Raw genomic sequence first — 20934 nt, 5'->3', positions numbered from 1 at the left:
CTAGATAAATTCAAAAAGATAATTTTCTCTAAAAGTTAACTCGCGTTGGGGCCAAAGTTAAGTTAAGCTAAGGCCGCGCGTTGGGGAGGGAGGGACTTTCAACACTTTCAAGATAAGATGGTAAATTACGATAGGAATTACCATTAATTAAAGGATGAAACGGCGACAGTTTATCTCACTAAGAGAGAGAGATAAGCCGCATTCTCTTTCTCTTGCTCGTAGTAATTTTAAAGGGAATTTTTGGGCGAATTTTTATTTTGTACGGATTAAAATGAAAGGGTTAAGGAATATTTAGGGCTGAACTTCCGGGCGGAAACTTTAGTGTCTACGCCAGTGCACAATGAATGCGGGCGACAATAACAAAGCGCGGCTTCAAGGTTAGGCGATTACGCGTGAAATTTGAACTAACTAACTTTAAAAGGAAATTAACTATATATCGAGCCTTCGCCTATACACTTTTATGCAGTTTCACGCCACAATGCAATTCATCGTCAGTCATTCTATGGAGCAAAATAAAATGTTTGTTTGTTTCACAATGACCTTAATACGTGTTGTATTATTTACAAGCGCTCTTTGAGACGGAAGTTGGATAAACAATGCTCCCCAAATATATATTTATATTAAGGTATAAACGTAAATATTTGGGGTGTAATCAAGAGAGACTGTTACCACATATTCCGAGTAGTGAGAATAAGTTACTCAGTTATTCGTCTATAGGCGAGCACCGGCCTTCGTTACTCGCCGATGAATCAAAGATACTCGTGGAATAATCGGTTTCCCGAATAATACCTAGGAGTGCGAGTAAGTAGTCACTCGTCTATTGGCGAGTGTATAGGTCTTCGCGAATCGAAGATGAACCTAAAGATATAAGACGAGTCTTATACTTCTCAGGTTATCACGAACTTCAGTCGCCAACCATATTTTGGTAATCAATCAAACAGACAAACAACAATTTCTAAATAATTTCGGGGATATATTTTTTATATCAACAACAAATAATATCAATCATTATAATTATTATTTTCGTTTGAACTAAGCAATTAATATATATATTTATCAGTGAGCGTCGTTATGTATGTTTTTATCATAAAATGTGTTAAGTTCAACACATTTCTTTTTCGTCATGGGGGTTCAATTATTATACGTTTAAAAAAAATGGGGCGAGACGGTAACATTTAGGAACTTTGGGGGTTTTCGCTACAATTCCAGTAAAATACATGAATTTGTACAACTAATATTAACATAAAGAGAACGAGGACCGTAAGTGTGCATGAGAAAATCTGACTCTACTCGTGTGTTAAACGCTACATTCTTTAACATGTCGTATTCATCCGCGTTTTTTTATAAGGGGGGGGGGGGAGGCAAAATTATATAAATAGGTCATTAGAGTTCAATCATAAGGCAATTACTTGTTTCGTCGCGTAATTCTTACAAGTAGTTAATTGACTTATGTAATGACGTTTTACCACGAAGACGAAGACGTAACCTTTTTATTATGAAAAAATGGGCGGAGCTGTGTCATGACGTAACTAGCTATTCATTCTGATTGGATAACGTTATTCCTATATGGAACATTTAATTTATTTTGTTACTTTTTGGTCTAAAACAAATAAAGGTGAACTTAAATAATTTAGTTTAATTTTTGAAGATATTAATTTTTAACAGCTTTTAGCTATCGTAGGGGGTTGTGGAAGAGGGGGGGGGGTTTAAGGAAGCCTATTTTTTGGATTTTTTAAAACTTCATTATAATTAATTGTCATTATATTTAATCGCGATCATGACTTTGAGTCAATTATTTCGTCCGTCAATTGGAAGCTAGTTAATTATTTTGACACATTTAAATTTATTTATACAAAGTGATTAATTAAAAACACTCTTTAATTCCTAAGCGAGAGAGCTAGCGTGTTAGGCTTAGCTACCTTTTCTTTTTGCTCTGTTTGGCCAATCGCCTTCGTTTTAGAATCATTTCGTACAGAGCTTCTAGTCCCTCGTCCAATCCGTCGCCGATAATGGCGCAAGCGGGTTGGACGTGCCACAAGTGATTAGGTCCGAGTTCGTGTAACCCCAATAACCTTTCAATTTCGCGGGGGTCCTTGGCACTTGGCAAGTCCTGTTTATTGGCCAGAACTAGAATGGGGACACCGACATTCTCGGGGGCCTTGGCGGTTCTAAGTAACTCCATTCGGGCTTCCTCCATCCGTTCTTCGTCGACCGAGTCCAGGACAAAGACTATGCCGTCCGTGCATCGAGTGTACGACCTCCATAGAGGTCGCAATTTATCTTGACCCCCGACGTCCCAGATGACGAAACTGGTGCCTTTGGCTTTACCCGTCGTACCCTTGATTTTTTCACAATTAAAACCTATCGTCGGCACCGTGTTCAAGTACTGGTCGAACTTTAATCGGTACAATGCCGTAGTTTTACCGGCAGAGTCTAATCCGAGCATGACAACGTGCAGACTTTGATTCGGTGGTAAACTATCCAGTAGGGAAGTACCTTTACCAACTGTCGAACCCATTTGCACGCGCGATTTGATGGGTTGTTTCGGAGTTTGTTTTACAGTTTTAATTAGGAGCCATTTTGATTTTGTAAGCGTGGTTAGAACCGAAGAAACCGTAGTATTTGTTTAAGCCTCCATTTTGTCTTTCGATTATAAAAGCAGCGCCATTTTGTTACCCGTTTTCAGTTATATCTATCTGTAATTTGGGAGCCTTGGATTTCCGAGCCTCGTTCAAATTAAGGCTGTGCGCGTGCGCGTAACACTAAGGAATTGGGCGCCACCACACCTGTCGCCAGGTACACACTGAAGTACGCGTTGGTAATCCATCTTTGACGTGTTTTGTTGTATTTTTTATCGTTTTTGAGGAGATAACAGATGTTAGCGTTTGATGCCCCAACTTTTGATTACTCTTTTTTCAAATGACGTGGATTTGAACTATATAACGCACGCGTGTCACGAAGGTACAGGTGTTTTAATAAACATATCCTGCTTCGGTGCTTTGCCTTGTTTATCCGCGGTACTTGTACCTTTTCTATTTTTCAACTGAAAAATTCGTACAACTCCATTTTATATTTTACATATTTCGATTACAAATTTTGATTCGAAAAAGTACCATTACATATTTTTAATAAAATAAAATGGAAAACTTTGGAGGGTTATAACTCTGGTTCTATTAGAGATACGTTGATGTCCTTTGAGTATGTTATAGTCCTATTTCTTAGCTTTCCAATGATACTAAGTACTTGGGGTTACGACAATCAGGGCCCAAGTAATTAAGAAAAATAACCAAAAATATATAACACCTAAACTTTAAAAATTCGTTATAAAATTGTAGGGTATTTTTAAAGAAAACTTATCAGTTATTATTTTTCCCGAAATTGTCAAAATTCTGGTAAAATTGGAGATAAGATTTGAGTTAAAAGGCACTCGAAGCTAATTTCTTATCTAAGAAATTGTCTCAAAACTTAGAAAACTTCGTAACGATTTAAAAATAGAAATATTTCTCAATAAACCGCAATATTTTTTCCGAGATATTGATAACGTATAAATTTTCTCCTTCTAGCTAGCTAACGTTAGCCCTTCTAGACAATATTTCAAAAGAAAATATATTGGACTCAAGAGGAAGGTAAAATTCTCCTCACTTGTTAACACAAATTTGGCAACCCCGTTACGGGGTTCCTTTTAGAGATAGAGATAGAAAATTCGTGGAAAAGTTCTAGTTCGAGATACAGACTACACCTGTCTTGTCTTCTTATGAATGAAAAGTCAACTGAGAGACGCCCACAGCCAAAATTAAAGGGAAAAAACCGATTTAAATAAGGCGATTCTAAAAATATTATATTTACTTTTTATTCGAGTTTAAATTATTATGTAAAATAAATTTATTAGGTTCTTTTGAATAGATATTTGACAACGTCCAAGGCGCTAAAGGACTACGTAATTCTTATGGGGGTATATCTTGAAGTATGAGGCTGAATTTTAATTGGTAAACATGTCTACGTGACGTCACGTGAGACACGGTGTACGGTAACTTATAGTTCTAAGTAATTGATATACATTTCTAAGCGTAACCCTGAGCCGAAAGAGGCCTACAAATAGCGAATGAAGCCCGCCAAAAGTGCATCAACGTGCGGGGATAAGAAAAAGGTTACCCTAGCCCTAAGGCGGCCTATGCTAGTGTAGATTTTCCCGCCAAACCTCCTCCTCCTCTCCAGGAGGTGAGCGGAATCTGCAGGACCCCACACAAGCTAAGCTCTCTATGGCTTGACGCACCTGAGTTTTGACCGTGAACCAAGGAACACCACCGTTCACGAAAGCAAGTACCCCCTCGGGTAACTTCCAAGCGACTACCTAGATAGATCCGAACCCATACAGCCTGCCTGCTTGCTGCTTTCTTCTTACCTTACTAGATATCTCCCCTCTACGATGCCGGTTTTTCTACCTGGCCATTTGCACACCCCCCCCCCACTGGCCCCCCGGACCAACCTCCCCCTTCCACCTCTATTTTCGATAACAGGTAACTTTTCATAGTTGAAAGCAAAAAGGTCCTATCTCATTTTGAATTTATTATTAATAAACTTTAAATTTATACAGGTAATTATCATTGGAATGCTAAGACTTATATTTTGAATTCTTAAACGTCATAACGCGGATATAAAAAGGTTTGCAATTAACTTAACGCTAACTATATTTAGCTATTAATCGATCAGTTGTACTTAGTTCGGTTAAACGTAGTTACGCGAGGATTTAAAACGTTAAAAGCTAGTTCCCCATTTGGTCAAATTGGACTCAAATCACACAAACTCCTATAATACATTGAAAAACTCTAAATATCCGAACTAATTCACCCAAATACGGCCCAAATATCCATAAAAATCACCCAAAATCCCTAATACATTGAAAACCACTAAATATCAGAGAAAAACTCGACTAAATCACAAAAATACTTCGAAAACATCTATAAAATCACCCAAAGTTACAAACTAACCCAAGAAAAATATTATAAAAACACCTAAAATCTGGAGCAAAGAGTAAATTAACAAGGAGTTACGACATTATTGAAATAAAGAAACGGGCAGTCTTGATAAAAAGCCGTAACACCAGCTCAACAAGCGCGTAACTAAATTCATGGAAATTCGAGTTACCGATGGTGGTCGGTCGTAGTGATGGTGCTTATACTAAATGGTACTTTTCAAATCAAAATATTCGATAGAATCGGATAAAAATAATAAGAAACAAAGACGTACCTTAAGAGAAGCCCACTTTTTAAGCAACCTAGCTCGAAATTTACAAGTAATTTCGCTCAAATTGAGCTCAAAAAATATTTCAAAGTATCCGTATGGTTTTTCTGGTAAGACAGTAGACAGACCTAACCCAGAACGCGGTCGGTCGGCAACAGAGCTCGAATTCGAGGCCGACAGCTTCCCAGAATTCTCCCAAAAGTTTCCCGTAAAATCCGCTAGGCGTCGACTCGAAAACTTATCCCGATCTAGCGTCTCTCCGCCTTTGAGCGCCTTCAAATACCCCAGAATCTAACGTGGCCTGTCACTACTCGGTAATTATGGTTCTGGTTGAGGGGGGGAGGTAAGCGTGACGTCACGGGTAATGGAGGCTCAGGAAGTATCCTTGATAGCTCGCGGAGTCGAGTCTCTCGTCCGCTGACTTCGAGAAAATAAGAAATCGGTTTTAGCTTCTTTCAGTAAAAGCCAGCTAAACCTTAAGAGCGCTTCTTGTTCTTATTTTTACCCAAAACGCTTTCAAGATAAATTTCAGAATTATTTTCGTCTTATTTATATAGTTGCGTGTTAAAGGTGTAATTAAATGGTTGGTCTCATTTCAGTACACCTTTAAAATAATGACGTTTCCATTTCACATTGGCTTTTAAATTTGTTTATAAATAAACGTTCAATCTCTTTTGCTTTGGAAAATAATAATTTGTTTGTAAATCTCAATCTTAATTTATCACGAGATTTATAGCGAAGAAAAAAGGGTTATCGCCATCCACGTTCCCAAACTTTTATTGGCGATCCCGCGGAAGGGTTAAGTTTTACGATCGCCTTTGGGGTCACTTTTTACGCTCTCACGATAGTTTTAACGACACGGCAACTTCATTCTTCAATAGCGCGTATTTTATGGTCAAGGGGCTAGAATTATTCTACTACAATCCAGTACTTTTTCACCTACAATTTGTTACCTTATAGCAGGGATAGATTTAATTTTAGAAGTAGGAATGGAGACCAGAATAACTAATATCTGGGCGCGCGCCTTCAAAGTCCCGGACCCCCTTCACCCCCGGGACGAGGAGGGGGGGTATGAAAGAATTCAGAGGCGGGAGGGTCATAGCGACAGAGGTAAAAAGGAATTACGTCACTATTTTTCGCCGTCCCCGCATCAGCAACGTCATCAAAACGTATAGTTTAAAACTGAGCAGCCAATAAGATAATTTAAACTTTTCGTTACATTACGTGTTGGAAGGAGGGACTCAATACTGGGTGGTCTATGAGTCGGAATAACTGAAGTAAATACTAACCATTCCGTTCTACATTCCTACTTCTAAAATTAAATCTATCCCTGATTGATATTGACGTTTCAAATGTAAATGGCTGAATTAATCTAGGTTTTGTAAAAGAAAAGGTCGGCTAGTTGTGCATGGAGCGGGTCGTCATTGAACTTGAGCGGGGTCCGGTTCCAAAAAACAATTTTTCCTCGACTGTTATCGCTGGATTTAGATAAACCTAATTTCTATGAACATAGTTTAACTGAAAAAGCCACTGTCATTATCCACGGAAGAACGCCTTTAAGAGGACGGAAACTATACCCCTAAAATCGGGAAAACATTTCATTCATTCAATTCTAAATGATAATAACCGCCGTGGTAAAAGTGTCCCACCAACGTTTATCAAAAAACTTAAGAAAAAGGGCCAAAACCACTTCCTGACTTGGAGTATCCATAGTTATAAGAGTGCTCTCAAAACGTCTGCGGTTTTAAAACAATTCCTGAAAGAGGGCCTCCCATTGCTACGCCTAAAATACACTCGAATATACAGAGGCTGGCTTAGCTACTCGAGCAAGCTCGAACGCGGTCTCTCTTTACTAATTACTTAATTACCGTATCTCTAGTAGAAGAAGAGTTACGAGCCTCCAAAGTTCGGTGTAATGCTATTCCTACGGAGACGGGTATGTTTGTGAACGTTTTACTTAATTACTTGGCCCCTGTTTGTCGTAGCCCTTAGTTTATAGTATGGTTGGATGGGGGACAAATTGGACTATAACATACTCAAAGGACATCCCCGTATCTCTAGTAGAAAAAGAGTTACGAGCCTCCAAAGTTCATGGTTAAAAATCAAAAGTAACATAATAACAATAAGTGAGACAAAAAATAAGTTGACGAAGATATTGAGGTAGCCTCAAGTTTAAAGTATCCTTGTATGGGGAGCAAAGAGGACTATAACATATCCAAAGGAGATCCCCGTATCTCTAGTAGAACGAGAGTTATGAGCCTCCAAAGTTCAGTGAAAAAAATCATAAGTAACATAATAACAATAAGTGAGACGATACCAAAGCTCACGAACATTTTGCTTAATATCTCGGCCCCTGTTTGTCGTAGCCCTAAGTTTTTAGTATGGTTGGATGGGGGACAAATTGGACTATAACATACTCAAAGGACATCCCCGTATCTCTAGTAGAAACAGAGTTACGAGCCTGCAAAGTATAGTCTAATGCTATTCCTATGGAGGGGTTTTATTATTGTTTACGTTTTGCTTAATTACTCGGCCCCTGATTGTTGTAGCCCTAAGTCTTTAGTATGGTTAGATGGGGGCAAATAGGGCTATAACACACTCAAAGGACATCCCTGTATCTCTTGTAGAACCAGAGTTGTACTGGCCTCGATCCAAATTGAATGATCGAACCCCATGCACTTTCCCGGCGTTTGTTAGCTAATCCACTCTGCAACCTGTATACAAGTAATTCCAAAGGTTGTGGAAGCGTAACCGTATATAATAAACTGGATCCGCCTGTAACCGATATTTGGCCAAATATATATTTAGTCCGATATGACGCGGCGCTATTAATTTTTCTATAAATAAATAAATTTCTACCAGGTCTCTCAAGGTGGATGAATATTGAACGCAGGCGCGAAAGTGGAAAGCCGCGAATTCAGTGGCGCGTGAACCAATTATTAAGCGTGGATAATGAATAATTTGAAATTAGAAACACTTTCTAGACACAAAACGCCTTCTAGATTACTAAAAATAATTTATAGTCGCTATACGACTTTTAGGCCAAATATTTTTATAATTAGTCCAGAAAAATAGAATAAATAAAAATACGTGAAAATTAATACGTGAAATTCTCATTTATCTTTCCTCTATAGAACTCTATTGTAAATGCTTTTTAGCCATATCGTAGTATACGATAGGCTCTTAGTTTGACCCGAGCCGTCCGTAGTAGTAGTAGTGGCCGGGGTTGTCGCTTCGTTATCGTCAGATTTTAGCTTAAAAGGAACTTTATATTACCACAACCCACCCATAGGGGTTACTGGGCTCGGTTAGAGATTTAATTTTAATTAAAATTTTTCAGGTTAGACCCGGGAATCGAGCCCGGGTCGCTGGCTTAGTAGGCAAACATTCTACCACTGAACTATAGAGACTTGATAGAGACCCCGAGTTTTTTATCATTTATTTTTACCTCTAAAATGTCGGGGTGATGTGGGGTGGGGTACCTCTTAATCTGTGGGATCGGATACTTTTGAATTTCTATCTGTGGGGTCGGATACTTATGAATTTGTATGTTTGGGTTTTTATATTTATTTTCTTTTTATGTATGTGCTAATTAAATAGATAACGATTTTCCCCGTTTCCTACCGCGCTCCTCATGTGTTTCGTTCTCGTTCGGTAGCTATCGTCATCTATGTTATGTTTGACTGGAACGTTTTGGCGGTTAATTCAAATGTGGGTTTAGATAGAGCTAACATAGTGTTAAATGAGCGTTATGCATTTGATCATTTTAGCATTGCTAAAGGTAATTCGAGGGGTTAATCACTAAAATGCGTAATCACTATAACTAAACTTTCTCTTTCAAACGTTTCTGGGCATAAGTCCCTGTTAGAAATTTATGAGATGCGATAAGTGTGCATCGGCATAAGTCTATGTTGTAAACTCATCGAGGGGATTATCACTAAAAACTATCTGTTCTTCGATTCGCCGGAATATTAGAATTACAGCATAAGTAAATTTATACGGTCATAATTTAATCACTGTTTAGAGTAGGGAATCGAGGGGCTATTCACTCTGATTTTATGCACGGTAAATCATTTAAGCATTGAAAAAGATAGCGATATTCACTCATTAGGGTAAGGTATAGAGGGGTTATCCACTCATTAGGGTAGGGTATAGAGGGGCTATTCACTCGTACGATATGGCTACTATTACGAGCCCTTGGGCCGTCTTGTTCTAACCTAGAATGTCAATTACAGCCCCTTGCATGGGAAATAGAGAACACTACACTGAGAAAAAGAACGAGACCAAGACGAAGGCAGCTCTAGATTTTCATTTTCCCCCTCATGTTTTTATTATTATCATTATGATTGTAATTTGAATTAAATTAACGTTCCAAATATTCTAAGTTCACGGCTGACCCCCCCCCCCCTCCCCAACCCTAATAATATTTAGGAACCAGGCCTTGGCTGGCTTCAATTTAGGTAGGGCGTGGTTAAAGTCATTACATCAAAGAAAGAAAGACATCAATACGAAATAACGAAAAGGAAATATAAACAAATACTCGAACGAGAACGAGAATCGCTCTGATAATTTCAACCAATCATTGATAACTTTGCGTTTAATTTATTTCTACGGCGTAACTCGTTCCACACACGTTACGTTACGTATATCTTAGCTAAGCCTAATTACTCTAAAAATACCTTAAAAAAAATAATCATCCAGAACTAACTGCCCAATTTTTATAAAAGAGCATACTGTGTTACTTTTATTCCCTATATGGTGTAAATTTCCCTTTCAATGTGTATTTTCACACGCAATTATAACACCACCGTTCCCAATAGATATTTTTCCTGCATCTATTTTTACGATTATCACGTCGCTATTTAATTACTTAAGCTCGAAAAGATTATTTAATTAGGGCCCAATACGAAAGTACAGATACTGCGCTTACAAGTGTCGCTAACAGAGTACTGAAAAGCCGTTCGATTCAGTTCAGTTCAAACCTGAGATGCTGGCAGCCCTGTGAAGCGCGGTTAAAGTTAAGAAACGTGGCAGTAGGGGAGGTGAATTTGTCTAGCCCCCTTTATCATTATTAAATTAAATAAAGAAAAATTAACTTTTATAGCTATCTGTTTAGTTTCAAAAAATGTGACTTTCAAATTAAGACGCGCTGTTAATCTTTGGAATGCGTAAGCCTTTAAACGACGCCGGTTAACTTTAATACAAGCATAGGCCTACAATGTCTTAAAAGAAACAGGTTCCATACGATACCCCAGGCAAACACCCTGTACACACGTCACTGGTCACTAGAGCGTAAAGGTCCGTCCACACTATGGCTTTTTTTCGCGTCGCAAGCTACGTAACGCTCGCGCGCGCGGTACGTCGCTTCGCTCGGATCGTTTACACTATAGAAATTCGCTAAGGTATACGCCCTCGTTTTGACAAACTTCGCAGCATATCAGAGAGCTTCATTGGCTGAATATTATATCCGGGTTAACTTTAGACCTTAATAAATAATCAAACTGAGAAGGGGGTTAGTCAACAATATTGAACATATAGGGAACCACCATAAAGCTCTTTATATAACTGAAGTTTTGGAATTAAATTATGGTAATTAGCAACTCTTTCTCCCTGCAAAAACTTCGCGAACCCATATCCTTCTTCTCGTGCAATTTCTATTAAGGTGATTTATTAATAAAAACGAAAATAGTTGTTGATTTCCACTCGTTTACGAGAAACACTAGGCCTATTAGCCGGAGACATATTTGTTTTCGTGAAAATATCTCGAATACACGGCGTCTGCGCCAACCAGGAGACCTCTGATTGGCTGCGAGGCTGCAATCCTTGCGAAAATCTTTGACACGCCAAAGATTTTCGCGAGGTTTGCAAGACCTTGCGAGCATGGCTTTGGCGCGAATTTCAGTAGTGTAAACGATCCGAGCGAAGCGACGTACCGCGCGCGAGAGCGTTACGTAGCTTGCGACGCGAAAAAAAGCCATAGTGTGGACGGACCTTAAGCCTAACTTAAAGGCATTTTCAACGCCGTATAGAAAGCGTTAAGAGCGTGTTTGGCGTTAGAGTCAAGTCGGGTCGATTACGTAAGCTCGGAGCGGGGTGAATGACAAATGGTATTAGCCAATTAGCATGCTCATTAATGGATAGCAGGGAGTCCCGTTAATACCAACGTCACTCGGCACCGAGTTCAACGCTTAACTGATACCTTTTAACCACCATGTAACTAGGGACAAGAGACGTTAGTAAATTCCGAGGCGAATCTTAACGTTACGCCATAGTTCCGTCAAGAGCTAATTTGTTTTTTCTGTCTTAATGTTGAGTAACGACAAATCATTTCCTTCGACTGCATTAGAGTCTATGGGAAGTTAACGTACAGTGTCACTACTATACATTTCACTAATAAGTCAAATACACCCTAAGGGGGGGGAATCATAGGGGCCTCCTTCCAAAGGCGCTTCCTTCGCTTCTCAATTTTGAGCCCCTTGTTTTTCTTATGAGAAAGGGACCTTGAACCTTGAACCCAAACCGCCAAAAGAAGAAAACATTCTTCGCGGTTTTAAAACTATAAAATGGTCAGCTAAAAATTGCCCCAAAATCGCTCAGATAAGCCTAAGTTCATAAGTATATGTTCTTACATCCATAAGTTTGTCACTGGTATGCGGCGCCGAGTGATATTGAACTTAAAGCAAAAACCCCTTAAAGCCTTAAAGCACACACACGTTTCCTTCAATTAAATAATAATTAGGATCATTTTCTTACTCTTAATTCTTAATCTAGAAGTTAATTAAGAATCGTAGATACCGGCTCGGCTGAAATCAAAGCCGAGTACGAGAAAGAGAATTCATTTATTCTTCGGAAGTTAGGGATCGCGAGCTAATTTCTTTATAAATTGGGTTGGAATGGCGCCAAGGCCCGGGGAGAACAACCAACCGAGGCTTAACACGGAACAGGATGAAGAAGTTAGAGAGCTCTCTTAGTCTTCCCCCCAAAGCCTAACTTGAGAATAATAACTAGTTTTTTTTAGTGAATAGCTATAGCAATCGCATATCCATTTTGCCTTCACTGCAATGAAAACTTTATTTACATGGTTCGTAAAACTTCTGGAAAACAGATTTCCCCGAGTTTTTCAGGTTTCTATGAACCCTGATTTATTACGTGTTTGTCCAAGCCTCGCTCCCTCATTTTAATTACATTACAAATAACACACAGAGATAGAGAGAGAGAATAAGGAGAGCTCAATTATTTTGTCATTTTCCTTAATTCGCGCTGCAGTAGATTAACTCCCAACAATATAAATTTTTCCTTCTAGGCCTAGTTTTGTTTTAAGTTGATGGGTTATAATAACGGACGCCATTGCGGGTTGGAGGGGGTATCGATTGGTTACGGGTCCTCTTAATAAATACAAAGTCCGTGTATCGGCGGCTCAAGCTGAAAAAGGTCATATTACGGTGCCGTAATTCTGACTGCGTTAATTAAAACATTTTCTAACATCTGTTTTTGTAAACTTAAACGTATATACCACTACGGTAAACATTACGTTTCATAGTCATAACAATATTAACGCTCATTCGTAGCCCTCCCTGCATGGGGAGGCCACGCGTATTATCAAGGCATATAATCTTGGGCAAACGAATATTTAGTATAGGATACGTATAGCCTGTAGGCAAATGGAGCTCAGTTAGGCCTAGACGCGCACTTTGAAATTGACTGTACACTGTATACCGACGTAAATAAATTAATGCAATATCGACTCACCCAATCGTTGTCCTTCCCTATATAGTCGAATTGGAAACGAATCGAGCCAAGTCCAACGTATTATACATTTTTCAGCGAAATTGCCGGCTGCAATAAATATTGAATTAACATTATGAATTTATTATACCAGTAAAAATCATAGTTTGTTTCTATTCTAGTTTGTAGGTCAAAGGTCGAGTAAAGGTTTTCAGTCGAGCTGAAATATTGACTATTCTATTCTATTTTAATTTTCAATGCGGCGGCGCGGCGGCAATTATGGAGAAAGTTTTCGACCTAATTATTGCCTACAATTAATCTAATTATTGCTCGTAACTTTATATAACAAATCGCGCTATCAGTAAAATCTCTTTTTGGTGGAGAGAAAATAAAAGTCAGAATGTATAACTCTTTTTAGTGTCAAATGAATAATGGAGCTAGGAGCGATGGTCCTCGTCCAATATGGGGGTCACTCATGGTCAATCAAGCGGTTAACCGAGTGAACCCAATGTCATTAATTATCGACAACAAGATCACCCTCCTTCCAAAATAAAAATCCATTAAAAGAAACTACAATTAAAAACGAAGACAATGCGTGCAAATTAAAAGAAAATTAAACGGGAAAACCTCTTAGACTTAATTTCTTTAAAGCTCTATAGCGTAGGCTAGATTTTTACAATTTGATAACTTTAAGTTTAATTTACTTTTCGCTTACGAGGTTTTTGTTCTCTATAGCTAAAATTCGAGGCTAATGAAACTTGGGTACTCTTCATTTCGGTGCATTTCCGTAAATAGCGCGGCTGCGACCAAAATTTCCCCAAATTTGGGTGTCTCTATTTAATTGTTTTAATTGCCAGTGAAAAAATGTAGGACAAGCGTTGTTAATTAATAAGTTTGAGGCAAAAATTTCCTAAGAGTTTTGGAGGAGATCGAGATAAGTCTGGGTGAAAGATTAGAAGAAGCGACGTGGTTTTCCCCATATACAAAATATTAATCAAATTGAAGTAAACTTTCAACTAAAAACTCATAAATTAATATATTTTCTATAGACGCGTATTCGTTTCTAAAACGCGGAAGTTATAGCTTCGGTTATCCATTGATTTCGGTTGAATATAAATTATTTAAAAATAAAATTTCAATATTAATGGTTAACAATTAAACGAAAGCGAATAGCGTATAGATTTCCTGGTGTAGGGGAATTTTCCTCAACTCATTAACATAAATTCAAAGGATTTCTTTTTCCCCCTTTTAAAGATTCAATTCGTCATTGTTTCAAAAATAATTAAAAGGCGATTCTATATTAAGCCGCGGCTGGGTTAATGTTACTGGCGTAACGGTGCGTGGTAATGGAGTGCACCTTCACGCTTTGTACCACACTGCGTCAAAGAGGTACCAATACCGCGTCGTAGTCAGAGCGAACTATAAACCGCTTTGGTTTTAATTCTAAATACAACGATATTTATAATTATATTTGTACGTAGCGGTAAAATTAAATTTAAAATCCCTGACCTTTCCAGCTTATCCCTGACTATTTTTTGCTGCAATAATGAATATCCCTGACCATCCGTCACACCCGGGCCCATAGCAATCATGGCTTGATATACCAAACGAAATCCCTGACCTATCCCTGACTTTATGGGAAGAAATTTTAAATCCCTGACCCTGTAAAAATAACTCGCGAGTGACTATGGTTCGAGAATCCACTTCAACCGCGCACCACCGAAATCCAAACCATTTCAAGTCAAGTGAAATCCCTAATAATTTAAAGAGGGTTTTTTTTCTGGCATGCACCGAACTACACACCACCGTGTTTCGTCGTGGATTTAACCACCTCGAGTCCGATACCAGTGAACCAATATATATATTTATAAATTATATTATAAAAGATAGTGTAAGTAAGGAGCCCCTCGGAGTGGGGGGGGGGCGGCGTCTTTCTTTTTCAGACAAAATTAATGACGTAGTCATTTAAATTAGCGCCATGAAACCCCAGGAAGTTAATTTTAATGAACCCCAAGGGAAAAGCGGGGGAGGTCATTTATTAAAAGTGGGCACCAGTTCTTCATTGTTTAAAAAGCCTTTGCACAAAAGCTCTCTCACGTCACGTGTTGGTCCTAAAAATTACCCCTATAGCCCTTGAGCGGCTTGCTCACTCGCTCGACCCTTCAGCGAAATTGCTACAATTACTTATCGGTGTCCAAGCAAAACAGCAGTACCATAAGTTTATAAGTGATATGTTCCTTCCATAAGTATGACACTACCTATTGAAGTCCTACGAGAATCTATGACCTACCCCATGCACTCACTTCGTGACAAGCTCCAGAACATATCGCTTAAGAACTTATGGTAGCACCATCAGGCTCGGTTAGCAAGCAAGCCGCTCAAGGGGTACTACATGGGGCTCGATACGATTAAAGAGATATTTCTAAATGAAGGAAAGAAGCCGAAGCTACAAACACGCGCGGGATTTCTAAGGCTTACCCAAATGCATTATGGGAAAATGGGAAAGTATCGGGACGAGGTAGATAGCCCCGCCCCCTTTTTAATTTTAAGTAAGCTCCGCTCCGCTCTTCCTATAGCAAGGCCGGGGACTTGAAATCTACCCTTTTAGAACTAAACCCCCCTAACCCCTCATCCCGGACTATTAAATTTATTGATTTTTAATTCCCCTTACAAGACAAGGAGTGAGAGAAACCGAAGACACGTTGTAAGGGTTTAGACAAAGTTGAGGCTTAGCCTAGACGCGCACTCCAGTTGGAAATACTCCTTGGATAGTTTATAGAAAGGGTAGAAAATTGGGGAGCTCACCACAGACACTTAGTAAGTGGAAGCTTAAATACAGAGTAGCTGAGCTATAGCGCTAAGTATAATGAAATGGAAGCGAATGATGACGGCGTCCTGTTTGGGCAAACCTCGAATAGCTAAACCACCACTTTGCCATGCAGCATGGCGAGAGAGAAAAGGAAATGAGAATATGCTTTGAGTGATAATAACAACCCCGGCTCTCTGGGTCCATACAGTTATTAGCCTGACGTCAGTCCTACGAAATTAATTGAAAATTCACCACCAGTACAGGAACAGGAGGATATGGCCGTGCAGAACCCCCCATTATAATAAGCATCACTCCCAAATAAATAAGCTGATGGACAAAACGTTCAATTAACCGCGTTCACCTTCTTTGACACGTCGTATTTCTGTCCTACCCAAAGATACGGGGGGGGGGGAACACCCTAGAGGACATACATGATAGTCCAAATTATCCTTTACCCAATGATACCAAATACTGGCGCCTACCCCAAATCAGGGGCTAGGAAATTGAGCAAATAAACGCTGCGTCATCTTGGGCAATCGCGTACCCTTAGAGTCAAACCTCGTAAGGTTATCCTCCCCAAGAACATAGCTGGTACCATCATCTATTTGGGACAGTGGTGAAGGCAGGCAGGCAGGCGCGCTAGGCATACAAAACGGACCAACCAGTCCGGGTTTGGTTGTACCTACAATAGATTCCCCTTTAAGGAGTTGCTTCCTAAGCCTAATATGTGCCCAAAGATTAACGTTAAAACTTCGTGGCTTGAAAATAGAGCGGGAAACGTAAAACCGGGGCCAGCAGCGAGTAAGGTTCAGTAAGGCGTGCAAAACATCCTTCGCAGCTGTCTCTCTACACCCCCCCCCGGGCTTCTATTCAGTAGACGTTGATGTCCTCTGGTCCGCTCTCAACTTCGTCTTAAGAAGTTGGTCTAAGCTCGACGGCCAATACCGTAACGTAACCCCCGTAAGTGAGACGTCTCGCATTTTATCAAATTGATTAATGTAAAGTAATCAAATGTAAGCTCTTTTTGCTATTAATTTGAACAATTCAGAAACTATTTCTTTTTAAGTCGAAAATGTATGTAACTTCAATGACCAGCCGATTTTGACCCCACAATGGATGCACCCCCCCGTAACACAAGTTAAATTGGAAATCATAGTTCAGTTTGTTATGTTAAATGATAACTTCAAGTTTTATCGACTTCTAATGTATATTCTGGTTTTCTTTAGGCAAGAGGCGTCTTGGAGTTAGGGGGGGGGGTAGCCCCAAACCTTGAAACGCTGGTGTGTTCAGGGGGGTTACCATGACGATTGAGAAGCCACCGTGGGAAATTGGAGAACTTCTTCAACGGGGATTATGCCCCCCCCCAATCTTGAATGTTCACGACTCGGGGGGGGGGGAGAAACGCGCTCTTCATTCGGGGTAATTCTAAATTTACAATGTTCAGACACAGTCTCTAACCATATTGCTGCTCATAATTAGTAGCACAGTAGAGCTATCTCAGACGCCTTAGTATGACGTCACCCACGCTATTTACACCCTTAATTTCACCCCCAAAATGGCGGCCACCAAAATATCTCAAATACTTCCAAATAAGTTTTTAAAAATCCCGCGATATAAAAAATTAGGACTTTGAACGAAGCGAAACTAACGCCATCTAACGGACACCCTCATAGCGACGCTATCTCCACCTAGATCCGAGGCCCGAACTAAAAATAGGCTTAAGAAAAGCTTCCAATTTAAAACTGCGGTTGTCACGTGAACTTTAAGCCTAAATACTTTCAGCATTGAAACGTACCTGAGTTTTTGCAATAACTCCGGAATCTTTTTGGAAAAATTGCGTTGGAAATGGACAAAGGCAAACGTTCCCTTTGACCCCCATAATAAATAGTATGATATGACAAGTGCTTTGGCAAAACGTGTTTTAGACGTAATTATAAAACCAAATGCTTTGCTTTCCGCCATCAGGCCAAAAAGCAAACCATCGTGTTCTATAACGACGACGCATTTTATTCATACAGAATATTTCAAACAAATATTCTCAATAGAATTTTTTGGAAGACAATTCGTTTTTAAACTTTAAAGAAATCAATTTAAATCAATTTTAACAAGAATAAAAAAATATTTTCTAAACATAACTAAGTAATTAATTTGGTGTAATCAGAATTAGGTAATTTTAATTTTATTGCGCCAAGTTGCCGAAGCAAATGTATTTGAAGTTGGTGAACTCGTCAATTCCGTATCGCGATCCTTCTCGACCCAAACCGGACTCCTTGACCCCTCCGAACGCCCCCTCGGCGCAAGACAATAGACCCTCGTTCACGCCCACCATACCAACCTCCATTTTCTTGGCCACTCGCCAAGCCTGACTGATGTCCGACGTGTAGAAATAGCCCGCCAATCCAGTCCTGACCGAATTCGCGATCTTCAACGCCTCTTCTTCAGTCTTAAACCTTGTTCGAGAAATTAAATAAAACACCATTTAGGCTTAGCTATGGAGAGTTGAAGTCCGTTGAACCGCTTTAAGCCAAGGTTTAGCTCTGGCGAGGTTGAACCGCTTTAAGCCAAGGCTTAGCTATCGCGAACTTCAACCGGTTTAAGGCTTAGCTATCCGGGATACAACTCTAGGGAGGAGGGGGAGAAGTGCCGACAAAGAATTGAGACAACACGGTACGCGCATGCGTGAAATTTCTGCAACTGACAGTTGAATTTTTGACCAATCACGAACGTTTTTACAAAAACCCGCCAAAAATGAAAGATTTAATTTAAAAAAGAGCGGGAGAAAACTTTTCCAACCCGATTTTTTGATTAAATATTTACCAATTGAATGTTTTTCAAGATTTAACGCGTTTTGTGGGTTATATTAACACAAACTTGAGTAAGAATTTAAGGTAAACTCACTTAATGACGGCTGCCAGTGGTCCAAAGGTCTCCTCCTTACAAACTAACATATCAGTGTTGACGTTAGTAATCAAAGTAGGTTCGTAGAAGTTCTTTCCCAACGAATGCCCCTTTCCACCCAATATAACGGAAGCTCCTTTAGATTTGGCGTCCAACACGTGCTCTTCCACCTTTTTAATCAACAAACAAGATTACTTAACGATTAAAAACTCCCGAGAAAGCTATAAAACCATTAAAAACTCGAGAAAGCCATAAAACGATTTAAAAAAATCGCGCAAAAGCTGTAAAACGATTAGAAAAATCGCGCAAAAGCTGTAAAACGATTAAAAAATAACGGGAAAGCTGTAAAACGATTAAAAAATCGCGAGAGAGTTGTAAAACGATTAAAAAATCGCGCAAAAGCTACAAAACGATTAAAAAATCGCGGGAAAGCTATAAGACGATTAAAAAATAACAGGAAAGCTATAAAACGATAAAAAAATCTAAAAAATCGCACAAAAGCTATAAGACGATTAAAAACATGTGAAAGTGATTAAAAGCACCTTTTTTAGAGCTTTTTGATTGACTAGGGGTCCAACAGATGATTTTTCTTGGAAGCCATCTCCCACTACCAATTCCTTGAGCATGGCTTCCGATAACTTCTGCACAAATTGTTCATAAACTTCTTCCTGGACTAAGATGCGATTAGTGCAGACGCAAGTCTGTCCAGTACATCGAAATTTGGACGCCATGGCGCCAACAACCGCCAAATCCAAATCAGCCGACTTGAAGACAATAAAAGCAGCGTTCCCACCCAATTCCAAGGAAACCTTCTTCACCGTTGACGCCGATTGCTCCAACAGAAGCTACAAAATATTCATTAGTTAATAAATTTAATTTAATTAAAATTAGGCCTTTTCAACTGACTTTTCCGACTGCTGTTGATCCGGTAAATGATATGGCGGCTAATTTGGGGCTTTCGCAAAGTAATTTCCCAACTGCGGGGGTATTAGCCCTGGAGGAAGGTACAATGTTAAAAACCCCTGGTGGAATACCGGCTTCTTCCGCGATTTGCGCCAAAGCCAAGGCCGAATACGGCGTGTCTTCCGAAGGTTTAATGACGCAAGTGCAACCCGCGGCCAAAGCGGCACCCGCCTTACGAGTTATCATGGCATTTGGGAAGTTCCACTGCAATGCATTTTGGGAGTAAACATCGAGTTGAACTGTCAAGGGAGCTCAGAACTAACTCGTTACTTACGGGTGTTATAAGTCCGGCGACACCGACTGGTTCCCTGATAAAGATCATTTGGCGTCCAGGGAAGGGGGATTGGGGGACATCTCCGTAGATTCTTCTGGCTTCCTCGGAAAACCATTCCCAAAAGGAACTTCCGTAGGCGATTTCACCCTGAGATTCCCTTAAAGTTTTGCCCATTTCCAAAGTAATAATCTTGGCCAAATCATCTTGGTATTTATTTTGGAGTTCAAATAGTTTTCTTAACATCTTCCCACGATCCTAACACCACCACCAACACACCCAACCCCACAATTTGTTAATTTTTATTATAGAATTTGAGCCGATTTCTTCGAATAACACGTTTTAATCGTACCTTGGCGGTGGTGGAACTCCATGAGGGGAAGGCGTTGGAGGCAGCTTCAATAGCTAGGTTGGTATCATCAGCGTTACAATCAGCAACATTCCCTATAACATCCCCGGTTGAAGGGTTGATTACTTGGAATGTTTTGCCACTTTTGGCGCCCACCCATTTGCCATTAATGTAGGCTTTATCTTTCAGCAAATTGGATTGAAAATGAGCTAGTCTTTGAGCCATTTTCAGAACATTAACGCTGTTCATCTAGAATTTCCAAAAAATTAGGCCTAAACCCATAAAAACCTCTTTAGATTAGAATAAACTCACGATAAAAGGAGCGCGTCGCAACGCCATTTATTTAATATTATCTTATCGATAAAATTAAAATCGGGGCCTCAAGGTTAGATTAATCGTGTCTAGGTCAAAAAAATTGGAGTTCAAATGGAATGGCGGCCAAATTCGAGTTGCTAAGCCTACTTTTTGACAGCTGCCAAAATATAGAGCGCCGACCGACTGCCGCCGCCATCTAGCGGCGAGCCGCTAAGCCTAATTTTTGACAGCTGCCAAAATACAGGGCCGGAAATAAGCACAGGACACTGGACATTCTCCAATAAAATATTAAGATGTCCCATAATCTTTTTAAAAACTAAGGGGGTCACTGGACATTTCGACCAATAAATTTTCGGAAGTTTT

The 20934-nt window shown here is 39.6% G+C and overlaps 2 protein-coding genes and 1 long non-coding RNA gene across 3 annotated transcripts; 1 reads left to right on the top strand and 2 right to left on the bottom strand.

Moving 5' to 3' along the window:
* Nucleotides 1–952: 952 nt before the first annotated feature.
* On the bottom strand, nt 953–5505 carry Arl4 (ADP ribosylation factor-like 4). The gene is made up of 2 exons (XM_089855696.1): nt 5248–5505; nt 953–3043 (listed from the first exon to the last, which is right to left on the bottom strand). Exon 2 carries the CDS (start codon nt 2516–2518, stop codon nt 1916–1918), a length of 603 nt encoding a protein of 200 aa, XP_089711822.1. The 5' UTR covers nt 2519–3043; nt 5248–5505; the 3' UTR covers nt 953–1915.
* Nucleotides 5506–16554: 11049 nt separating this feature from the next.
* LOC149618076 (uncharacterized) lies at nt 16555–17684 on the top strand. The gene is made up of 3 exons (XR_016375243.1): nt 16555–16735; nt 16842–16930; nt 17002–17684. It is a non-coding gene; the product is annotated as an uncharacterized LOC149618076 (long non-coding RNA).
* Ssadh (succinic semialdehyde dehydrogenase) lies at nt 17681–20734 on the bottom strand. The gene is made up of 7 exons (XM_089854311.1): nt 20569–20734; nt 20260–20505; nt 19911–20165; nt 19580–19840; nt 19216–19518; nt 18674–18843; nt 17681–18225 (listed from the first exon to the last, which is right to left on the bottom strand). The coding sequence occupies exons 1-7, from the start codon at nt 20593–20595 to the stop codon at nt 17955–17957; spliced, it is 1533 nt and encodes a 510-aa protein (XP_089710437.1). The 5' UTR covers nt 20596–20734; the 3' UTR covers nt 17681–17954.
* Nucleotides 20735–20934: the final 200 nt, after the last annotated feature.

Source organism: Phalangium opilio, unplaced genomic scaffold, assembly GCF_054372755.1.
Source record: "Phalangium opilio isolate 3A_F unplaced genomic scaffold, DU_Popi_V2 ptg000209l_1, whole genome shotgun sequence".
Lineage (NCBI taxonomy): Eukaryota > Metazoa > Arthropoda > Arachnida > Opiliones > Phalangiidae > Phalangium > Phalangium opilio.
Note: the sequence above shows the minus strand (reverse complement) of the source record. Positions and strands in the feature narration are given on the sequence as shown.

Excerpts from the sequence above, each read along its gene's own strand:
- Ssadh (XM_089854311.1), bottom strand. The coding sequence starts at position 20,595 with ATGGCGTTGCGACGCGCTCCTTTTATC. Across the intron at positions 20,506-20,568 it reads TGCGACGCGCTCCTTTTATC|ATGAACAGCGTTAATGTTCT; the intron begins GTGAGTTTATTC and ends TGGAAATTCTAG. Across the intron at positions 20,166-20,259 it reads GGAGTTCCACCACCGCCAAG|GATCGTGGGAAGATGTTAAG; the intron begins GTACGATTAAAA and ends TGGTGGTGTTAG.
- Arl4 (XM_089855696.1), bottom strand. The coding sequence starts at position 2,518 with ATGGGTTCGACAGTTGGTAAAGGTACTTCCCTACTGGATAGTTTACCA.